The 10682-nt window shown below is 53.0% G+C and overlaps 1 protein-coding gene across 2 annotated transcripts in view; it reads right to left on the bottom strand.

The window, feature by feature from the left end:
- Positions 1-3030: 3030 nt before the first annotated feature.
- PLEKHO1 (pleckstrin homology domain containing O1) overlaps positions 3031-10682 on the bottom strand; it is an 8453-nt gene continuing 801 nt past the window's right edge. The window contains exons 1-5 of one of the 2 annotated variants that reach the window (XM_015558706.1): positions 7285-7390; positions 6462-6602; positions 5579-5683; positions 4899-5000; positions 3031-3836 (exon numbers count right to left, since the gene is read on the bottom strand). In XM_015558706.1, coding sequence (XP_015414192.1) covers positions 3147-3836; positions 4899-4907 — 699 coding nt within the window. In that variant the 5' untranslated portion in view covers positions 4908-5000; positions 5579-5683; positions 6462-6602; positions 7285-7390 and the 3' untranslated portion in view covers positions 3031-3146. Of the gene's footprint in view, positions 3837-4898; positions 5001-5578; positions 5684-6461; positions 6603-7284; positions 7391-10682 lie in introns of those variants that run through there. The other variant, XM_006755726.2, reaches the window with a different exon arrangement.

Genomic DNA, 10682 nt, shown 5'->3' with positions numbered 1-10682 from the left:
GGGGGGGGGGGAGAGAAAGAATAACTATTCATCCTGAAAAATGTCTACGGGCAACTGTGCAGTAAGCAAGTTGCCCACATCCCCCCACTCCATCTACCCATTTACCCCAGAGTATGGTGACAGGAGGAAGTAAGGAAACCACTGCAGGCGAAGACATTGGAGGAAGGAGAGGTGCTGGGTGTGTGTGTGTGTGTGGGGGGTGGCTTGTAGGTGGGGAGCCCTAGAGTGACAGCATTATCCTCCGCAGTCAGAGCGCCCATGCTCACTCCTTGTTAACAGACGTCATGGCAGCACCACCATCAGGGGACACCCGAAGCTATTTTTTCTGGCGGGAAGCTTGGCTTTGTGCTCAGCCCTGAAGTTCTTTCTGCCTCTGGCCTTCAGCACAGTTCCTGGCACTCTCGCCTTGAAGAAGCGGGGGCTCTGGGCAGAGCCTGTGGACTGGATCAGTTCCCGGACTAGAACAAAGTGACAGTGATTAACCCCTGCCCTAGGCCGCATTCCAGTCGTACTCCCGCCACCTGAGCTGCCTCTTCTAGCCACTGAGTCACGCTGATAGCAGCAGCTGCAGCAGCCACAGCTGCCCCCCACCGAGCGCCAGAGGCCATCTATCCACAGCCAGGCATTTCCCATAGGTTGTCTTTACCCCTCCAACAATACCTCTCCATTTGCAGATGAGAACATTGACTTTCACAATGCTTGTGCCCTGCCCAGAGCCTCAAACTAAAGTCAGAATTTGAACCCACATCTGTTTGGCTCCAAAATTGGGCTCATTTTGCCACCTTGTGACCTGGTTCTGGTGCCTGAAGACCCCAGGAGCTCAGTGCCCAGCGCTTGGTGGCCCGGGGTCCCCAGTCTTTCTTTTCTGCTTCCCCTCACCTGTCATTCTTCTTTCCAGTGTCTCCTCCATCCTCTAGCTCCCTTGGGAGCCACAGATAATTGACATGTTGAGCTATACATGCCATTCTTGCTTACGTCTTTTTCTTCATTATGTGGGAGCGACAAAGGAGGAAAGAGGGAAAATAAAATTCATACAAAGATGGAGACTTATATAAAGAAAGTATCTTTTTCGTTGTTGTTAATCCTCACCTGAGGGTATTTTTTCCATTGATTTTTAGAGTGTGGAAGGGAAGGAGGGACAGAGAAACATCAACGTGGGACACATCGATTGGTTGCCTCCTGCACCCAACCCAACTGGTGCTGGGGATTGAACCTGCAACCCAGGTACACGCCCTTGACCGAGAATTGAACTTGCAACCCTTTGGTGGCAGATGCTCTAACCACTGAGACATGCCAGTCAGGGCAAAAGTATTTTAACCTAGACGTCCAATGTTGTGACAAGGGCCTGCTGTCCATGCTTAGAGTTTAGGAGAGTGACGCCTGCTTGGAGGACAAAGTCTGGAGACCCAGATTCCCTCACCTGCTGCCCCGGGAGGCTCTGGGGATGGCTTGTAGGTGGCACTCTGCTGCACTCCCCCCACTCTGTAGGCGTACGTTCCCAGGGAAGAGACTAGTGTAGGTAACTACAGGCCAGAGCTGGGGAAATCATGACTGTGAGCGGCAGGGACTAAAAGCAGAAATCTCTCCCTAGAGATAGTTTAACTTGGAGAGAATTCCCATCTTGCTTACACGGGTTGTGGGAGTGATAATGTCTGAGCAGAATGGGAATCGAAGGGTCTGTATTTCATCCACAGGTTTTACCTTTTTTCCCTCCTACCTTATCTTCCTGAATGTAGTCGCACTGGGGCAGCCTCATAGCCAGGATCTACCAGCCATTGTCCCCATTTTTGCCCCCTTCTCCCCTCTCACTCCTAGTGAAGCTCTCGACCTTGGCTCTTGTGAGATCTAGGGAAGCAGATCAAGTGCCTTTGAACTCCTCATTTACTTGGTCCATGAGGCTCTGTCCTTCTTTCCAAAAATCGCTCATAGCTCACCTTCACAAGCCTCCTCTGGACCTAAACTCATTACTAAACCTGATCCGAGAAACTTCAGAGGAAAGAAGCAAACAAAATGAAACGAGTTGGGGAGGACCTGCCACAGGCCCGCATGCGAGAGAACCAGCTGGGAGGTGTGAGCATTGAGATGTTTTTCTAAAGTCGGGGCTTGATGAGTTCGGGCGGAGGTTTAAGGAAGGAGGGGGAGGCTACAGGAAACCTAGCGTGGCCCAAAGAGGAACCTGGGCACATGTTTGGTTTTCCCCTTCATCCAACCTAGCTTGCATCACAAATCAGTTTCATTCTTAGTCTGGCTCTTCGACTGAGGTCAGCTGGCCCTGGTTCCTCTGTGCTAGGACCCTCTAGTCCAGTGGTTCTCAACCTTCTGGCCCTTTAAATACAGTTCCTCATGTTGTGACCCAACCATAAAATTATTTACGTTGCTACTTCATAACTGTCATGTTGCTACTGTTATGTAAATATCTGATATGCAGGATGGTCTTAGGCGACCCCTGTGAAAGGGTCGTTCGACCGCCAGAGGGGTCGGGACCCACAGGTTGAGAACCACTGCTCTAGTCACATGACCAAACCCATCCCAGCACCCACTGTATCTCTGAATCGGTGTTGGGAAGGGTTGTGGGAGAGGCAGGCAGGCAGCTCAATCTCAGTCGGGGCTCTCGCTGGGCGTGAGAAGCCAGTGTCCGACAGGGAGGATTTTAATCCCCCGATCCTCTCGGGCCCGGGGTAAGTTTCACTTCTCTGTGCGTGGACCAGTGGCTCTGGCTTCCACATCCCTGGAGCTGGGGCTGGGCAGCTAAAATTTCACCCTCAGATTGAAAACTTGGGACCCGCCCTCCAACATAAACCCTATACGTGACCTTGGGAGCATATTCCCACTGCCTCAGAGGGGTGGCGTGTGTGAAAGGGTCCGACTGCGCCTTTGCTACCCTCTCTCTCTCTTCATCTGGGCAAAGCTTCCTAATGCTGCCCCAGGGGTCACCCCCTCCTCAAACCTGAGAGGGGGGTACGGAAGGGAAGGGGGTTGGGAAAGGAAGGTTGCAGGAGGGCCGGGCATCAGCAAGAGCAACAAGTTTGATTGTGTTTTTGTTTTCTTTTTTTAACTGAGGTAAATAAAAAAGCTTTCTCCTGCAACACTTGGAGATCGGAGTCTGTGCCCCCACCCTCCCAAGTTCCAGACCCTGTCCCCTTCCTTCACATGAGGCTCTTCCGGTACTGGCTGTGCGGGGCAGTCTGTCTGAGGTGGGCGTCGGGGGTCTGCAGGTCCATCTGTCTGTAGAGGTCCCTCAGCTCCCTGACCTCCTGCAGCACCCGCTTGGCCTGGCTCCAGTTCGAAGACGCCTCCCCCAGCAGCCGCTCCGTCTTCAGCAGCAGCTGCTCGGACTCAGAATCGGGAGGAGACCGAGGCGGGTCCTTGGCCTTTCGCTTCCCGTCTCCCAGTCCCTGAACCTCCGCCAGCAGCTCCTGAGTCTTCTCCAGTTTCCTTGCTACCAGGTCCTGGATCCGGGACAGCTGCCCCGGGTGTGGGGGCTCCTCGGCCCGCGGCTGGAGGGTGCAGGCTGGGGCCGCGTCCCGCTGAGACAGGATCTCCTCCAAGGAGGCACAGCGGCCTTTCTCTGTGGGGGTCAACTTCTTCGGTGCCTGGGGGGTGTAGGTGGCCCCCTTGCCTGGCTTTTCCCAAGGTCGAGGGGGGCCGCTGGCCCGGTCGGAGGAGGGCGGGATCCGGTCCGAGTCCGCTCTCCGCCGGCTGCCCGCGAGCTGGGCCACCGACTTGTCCAGGTCGACCCGAAAGCTCTCAGCACAAGAGGTCGGTTCCTCAGGGGAGGGGTCTTCCTCCTGGATCAGGTCCAAGGTCAGCATCCCGTCCGAGGTAGAGGTCGAAGCCTGGAGGGGGAGAGGCGGGGAGGGAGGGGTGAGCCATGGTCGGTGGGCATGCCAGGAGCGGCAGTCCGAGACACACAAGCTGTGCTCGCTCTTCTCCGCAGCAGCTTCCCTGATGAGAAGCCCTCCCTCCCGGCTGGGCCCTCTGGCTGCTGCTGCTGCTTATTCCTTTGACACTGAGCGGGACTTCGTCCTTTTACTTTTCTGTGATGAAAAACGGTTTCTCATGCTTGTTCCCCACATTCCCCACTGTGCCCAGAGCTTCCTGCCAAGTGTCGTCTTCCTCTGCATCATGGATTCTAGGCAGCGCGTTGGGTCTGACGCCCCACACAGCACAGGGCCTGCCTCCACGGAGCCACACCCGAGCCCCTCTGCTACCGGGAACTCAGGACCCCTTGCCTTCCACCCAAACGTGTTCTCCTGTTTCTGGAATACTCTAATGGAGAAAGAAGTGCTAAGGGTATTCAGTGCCTCAGCGGCGTGGATGCAAACGTGGTTTCCCACACAGCAGCCCCTCACGCAGGCGATCACTGCCCCACTTTACAGGGGGAGACACGCAGCTTCCGGGAACCAGAGAGTGAGCTGATTTGCAAAGCAGGGTTCCCACCTGGGTCTGCCTGACTCCAGAGCCTACGTTCCTCCTACCTGACTGCCCCTCCTTCTGGACGCAGAGAGAAGCGCCACTTTGTATGTTACTGGGGGGGGTGGTGGGGGCAGGCTGTTACTGTGATCCTTCCTCCTCTGAGCCTGCGGAACCTAACACCATTACCTGTCAAGACAGCTGGCCACCATATAAGTATAAGATAGTAGCTTATACAGCCTTTGTCACTTTCCCCCAAAGGATGATGAATTTATTGAGGACAAGGACTTAGAACTCATAGTAGGTGCTGAACAAATATTTTGAACTGGAGGAGTCAGGCAGGGGGGTGGGGTAGAGGGACTGCCCAGCTTTTGACCTTGGTATCACAAATGCCTCCGGTGGGATCTCTGAGATACAGTCCTAGCTAAGATGGACTGACGCGGAACTGGCCCTTGGGCAATCTGTACTTTCTACGTCTGACATACCACGGCCATGAGGTGTCCCCGAGTCGGTGGGCGGCGGGAGTGTTGGATTTTTGCCCTGTCTCGAGTGGGGTGGGCCAGATAGCTGTCCTCTTCCACCGTGACCTGAAGAGAAGCACTGTGAGGCTATGACTGCTCTTCAGAGAATCTGTCCCAACCCCGCACCCCCTGAGGCCTAAACATGCCTGGGCTTGGAAATAGACCTACCCATGAACTGCTTCTGAGCAGATCTAAGGGCAAGATTTACTGGATAGGAAGGGGCTCCTCAAGTCTGCCCAAGGCTGGCCCCGGCCTCACAGAGCAGGGGAGGGGGAATTAGCTAAAAGACTTAGAGCAGGGGTCCTCAAACTACAGCCCGCGGGCCACATGCAAATACAAATATTGTATTTGTTCCTGTTTTGTTTTTCTACTTCAAAATAAGATACGTGCAGTGTGCATAGGAATTTGTTCATAGTTTTTTTTTAAACTATAGTCCGGCCCTCCAAAGGTCAGAGGGACAGTGAACTGGCCCCCTGTTTAAAAAGTTTGAGGACCCCTGACTGAGAGGGTACAAAGAGAAAAAGGGTTTTCGAAAGGGAGCTGGTGAGGGAGCAAGGAAACGGGGGTTGCCATAACCTTCCTTCTTTTGTGAGCCCCAGCAGCTCCCCCTGCTAGCGCCCCTCTCCCCACAATGAGCCCCTGACCTCGTCCAAGATGCGGTTCTTGGCCCGGGTGATCGCAGCGTTGAGGGCATTGATCCATGATTCCTTCTCTTCTGGACTCACTGCCAGGAAGATCAGGTTGGGTGCCTGTGAGGGAAGATTCTTGTTTCAGCGAGGGTTTTAGAGGTGGTGTCTCACCTTGACAGTGAAGAAAGAAATTATAGTCTCATTCTCTGAGACCCAGCTCCTGGAAGGAGAAAGAGTCTGCTTCAGAGTCATCCGTAACTTAAAGAAACCAGCCTCTATCCCTGCAAAATGCCACAGTTTGCAAGCTGTTTTAGAAAGGACCAAAGAAGAGCTGAGAAGGGTCTTGGACATTAATGTGGAAATAATTTGAGGAGGTTCGCTGAAGGACAGTGCTCAAACTAAGGTTTTTAACTGTTTGAAGAAACAGAATGTGATAGGAATGGCTTCCCTCAGCCAGGAGACATGAGATTCAGAAATTCAACCACGTATCAGGATACAGGGAAAAGTGATTTTCTCCCTAGTGACGTGCATGTGTGCCCGCATATGTGCGTATGCAAGGGAGAGGAGGGGGCAGAGGGAGAAAGAAATGACCTTTGTCTGAAGGCTGACTTGCCTGGAGGGCAAGGAATGGCCATAATATTCTCAGGTTAAATAATAAAAGCTGACAGGGGAGCAGTAATCCAGGGCCTCTGAGCCAGGAGGCTGAGGGAGAGATCCTGGAGGGGACAGGTGTCCATCCCCCCCGCACCCCCCCCGCCCGCCAGGCCCTGACCTCATCCAAGATGCGATTCTTGGCCCTGGGCAATAGCAGAGTTGAGGGCAGGGTTGTAATGCGTCAAAGGTGTGGAAACCCTGACCTGGTCAGTGTTCCTGTGGCCGTGGTGCAGGGAGAACATACCGTGTTCCCGGGCTGTTTGCAGTGGGCAAGAGTGAACTTGCTATGGTTCTTCTTGCTCCTGCTCTTGGATTTCCGGAGCTCTTCACACTTCTCATAGTCACTCAGGTCAAACACCTCCTGGATATTTTTCTCATCTTTCACCTGGGGCGGGGGGTTGGAGGCGAGGTGAGGAAGATAAAATGACTTAGTCTCTTTCCCCCACCTGTTAGATCAGCCTTGGGGACAGAGGAAGCCTGAGAGGGAGGGATGACAGGACAGGAAAGGCCTATCCCACAAAGGCCGACAGTGGGGGACAGCGCTGGGGCAGCCACGTCCTGACTCCTCAGTGGGTTTCTGCTCAAACTCCTCCTCCCGACTGTCCTCTGCCAAGCACCCCAGTCGGTCGCCCTTGTCCACGACTCCCACTTTGTCCTTCCTTCGAAAGACGGGCTTACATAGCTACCAGGTTCATCCTGTCATCCCAACGGAAGCACGGCCGGAGAGCCCTGGACTGTCCAGCGGGAGGAGGTGAAGGCAGGGCCTATGTCAGAGGGTGTCTGGAGGCCGCGAAGGGCTGCCCCTGGCCTCCCCATCTCAGGTTTATGTTGTCCTGTTGTCGCTTTCTTTACCCTATGTGTCTCACTCTCCAACATATGCTATTATAGAGTCATCTACCTCCTTCATTTCAGGAGTTTCGTTCAGTTTGTTCAGGTAAGCTGAAAAATACACCTGTGGCTCCCAACCCTCCTTCCTCCCCTCACGTATTGTGCCGGCCCAAACTAGCTCTTCAGGCTTGAGAAGCCGTTCCAATCCGCCACCTCTCTCCAGGCAGAGCTGCACTTACACTCTCCCTGGAGGACTGAATTCCAGACTTGGAAAAACGTATTCTGCCAGCTCTTCCCAGGATTGCAGTTTGAGAGCCCAAGCCCCCGTCCTGCCAGGAAGTTCTTCCTTGTGTCTAAACGTAGCCTTTCCTGTGTGCAGTATCCATCTTGCACCCTGGTTCTACCCTTTGCAGATCTATCCAGCAGTTGGCTCTTAAGTCTCTTGCAAAACGTCTGACCAGAGACCACAATTCTATCGACATCCTGCAACCCCAACCAGCATTTTCCGAGTTCCACAAAGCAAATTCCATTAGCATTTCTTCCTTTTTCACCCTCTCGGGGGTTTGTTCCTCCTGCCCCCTGAGGTGTTTCCCACAGCCCTGGGAGTCAGAAGCTGTGACTCAGGGGTTGTTTGGGCTTGTGAGAGGAGAGGAGACGTCGTTGCAGGCCCAGATGAAGCAACCTGTGATCAGAACCCATTCGCCCTCTGCTGCTGGAGTCTGGGGGTCAGCAGACCCTGGCAATGAGCTGGTCCCGGTTTTCTGGGAAGAGAGACCAGCACTTGTCTTGTTAAAACGAAACAAACAGATAAAAGGAGCTGCATCTCTTCCTTGGAAGACATCCGCTCTCCTTGACTGGAAGTATTTCACAAGAGTCTCCGCTTGTCAAGCTCTGAAACAGGAATTGTGTGTGTGTGGCGGTGACTTCCTCTATCCTCTTGGTTCTCAACAGCCTTGAAGCAGGGAAGTGGTTCTCTCTTCTATCCCCCAGCCCATCTCCGGTCTGGCACCTGCCCATCCTTCTGACTTGCCGCTGGACGCAGGGGGCTGACGCCGTGACGAGAGCCGATCACACAGCCCGTCAGGTGAACGCTGCTCCGACATCCGCTCTGTTTCTGCAGGGCTTGGCTCCTCCTGGGCTCTCCCTTTTCTAGGGCGCCCTGGCTTTGAGCTGGGAAGGGGTCAGAGGCCTTGAAGGATTATGGGTAGATGTACACAAGATGCTGGCAAGGAGCATCCAAGAACAATTCCCAGAAACATGGGCAGGGAGGCGGGATAAAGCATCGCTCCTTTTCTCCCCTCCTTCCTCAGAGCTGAGGCTATCAGCAGAGGCCAGAAATCTTGGAGAGGAAAGTGCTGGGTGTGTGTATGTAGCCAGGGGAAGAGAGTTACTTGTTCTGTTTTCCTTAAGGGAAGGAAGGGAAGGGAAGGAAAGGGAGGAGGGAAGGGAAGGGAGGGGAAGGGAGGGGGTATTCTGGCTCGGACACCGCTGATAAGGAGCTCTGGAGGGCAGGAGACACATTGATAGAGGTGAACGCTTGGTAGGGTGGGGAGAGGGAGGAGATGGCTGACACAAGCATTAGGACAAGTATATTCTAGGCCCGGGGAAGATGGACAGCTCCAAGACCCTTGTTCTCCACTGTACTGTTTCTCCCCCCTCTAATTCCCAAAGTCTCATTGATAATTACCCATCTTCCAAACTTAACCCTTCCCTCCCCCCGATTTTTTGTCCTTGGCCCACAGAAAGGGATTTTCCCATGCTCGCCAAAAAAGATGCCCTGAACGGAATTCCCTCTACTACAAGGTCTCTCTCAGGTCTAGTTTCTGCTCCTGTACAGCAGCCCCATGACCACAAGGTGCCCTCTGACTGAAAATGAGAGGGAAAAAATTAACAACAAATAACAGAAGGATTTCTTTGATGGAAACAGCTGTGGGAGTCTCTGCCTTTATAAGGGGAAAAACCAAAAAGACTGTTGCAAATTCTAGGGGAAGGAGGGGGGGAATTTTCTTACATTAACGCATAACTTACAAACCCTCTACTTGGCATTTCTTCTTAAAAATCTTGAATCTACTTGTTCTGGAGCTTTTGGGAACCTCTGACAGGTTCACCTTTAATCTAGCCCATTGCAGCATGGAAACTGGCTCCAAAGAAGAGTAATAGCAATCAGCTTGTTCTCCCTTTTCCTAGCCCTTCTCGGGAGGGGGCAGTTGGCCCCATGATCAGTCAGATGCTCCTGACTCACAGGACGCCGCACACCCTAGGCTGAGGTCATTCCATCCTTTCCCATCACTGTACCCCTTCCTCCCAAAACAAGGCTCAGCCATGTTCTTTCACCCCCAGACTTTGTTCTTTGGACAAATACAAACAAGAAAAACATCTTGTTCCTTCTGCCCTTTCACTGTCCTCAGGTTCTCTGACGTGTGGGAAGCCCTCCCTGATGGCTCACGACAGTTTCCTGCCATTATGAAGTTCGGGGGCGACAGGAGATAAACTTTGACAGTTGCTTTTTTTTTCCTAACTGGAAAGCCCGCTAAATTGTGCAATAAAGTTCTGTAGGATTGGAGTTGGGCGGAGGGGACCCTTAAAAATAAATCCTCTTGCCTGGCAGGTGTGGGTCAGTGGTTGTGAGCATCAACCTATGAACCAGGAGGTCACGGTTCGATTCCCAGTTAGGGCACATGCCTGGGTTATGGGCTTGATCCCCAGTGTGGCGCGTGCAGGGGGGAGTCGATCAATGATTCTCTCTCGTCACTGATGCTTCTCTCTCTCCCTCTCTGAAATCAATAAAAATATATTTTTAAAAATCCTTGTCAAAGTCTTCTCGCACCTCACTCTCTCACCAAGTTCTCTGCTGACTGTAAGCAGCAGGGTTAGCCACCCGAAGAGGGGTGTCCTTGGCCCCAGCACCCCTTCTTTCTTCCCTAGTTGTCTCAGTGGATGTTCGGTTCAGATGAGTCTCTCTACGGAACCGTGTGTGTGGCTGTTTCAATACCATAAAAGGACTTATTTACCTAAATATAGTCGACTGCAGAAAGCAGAAGAGGTTAGAACTCAGGGAGGACTTCCCAGTTGGCCCCTGATGAGGGAGCACGAAATGGGGGGGGATGTATTAAAATACATAAAAGTTAATGAAAACAAAAGCAGGCCATCCTAGCCGGGGAGCCCAGGACAGTCTCCCAGGCTGTGCGGACACAGCCGCGAAGGCAGGGATGGGGGTGCCTCTAACCTGCGGAAGGCAATTTTAGTTTCTCAATATGACTTCGAGTTATTAACCCCAAGAACGAGAGATAAAAGGGAGAAGTGTCTGGATTCACTGGTCTTGGCTCAGGTGCTCACCCCGTGTGGGCTGCGGTTTGCATTTTAGCGGTAGGACTGAAGACATAGATACGGGAGTTCATAGTGACAGTTGTCTCCCTTCTGATACAAATGGGGGGTGGGGTGGGAGAGGGTGAAGAATGAGCTCCTTGCTTCTTTTTTTACATGTATTTATTTTTTTAGTGGACTTGGGGAGGGAGGGGGAAACAGCGAGGTACGGTTCATTGGCTTCAACAGAAATAACGGTCTGCCACTCGCAGATGCTCCTCCACCTCCATCGCCTAAGACTGACCCTGGGCTGCGTGCGTGCGTGTGTGTGTGT

This window comes from Myotis davidii, unplaced genomic scaffold (genome assembly GCF_000327345.1).
Source record: "Myotis davidii unplaced genomic scaffold, ASM32734v1 scaffold653, whole genome shotgun sequence".
Classification (NCBI taxonomy): Eukaryota; Metazoa; Chordata; class Mammalia; order Chiroptera; family Vespertilionidae; genus Myotis; species Myotis davidii.
Note: the sequence above shows the minus strand (reverse complement) of the source record. Positions and strands in the feature narration are given on the sequence as shown.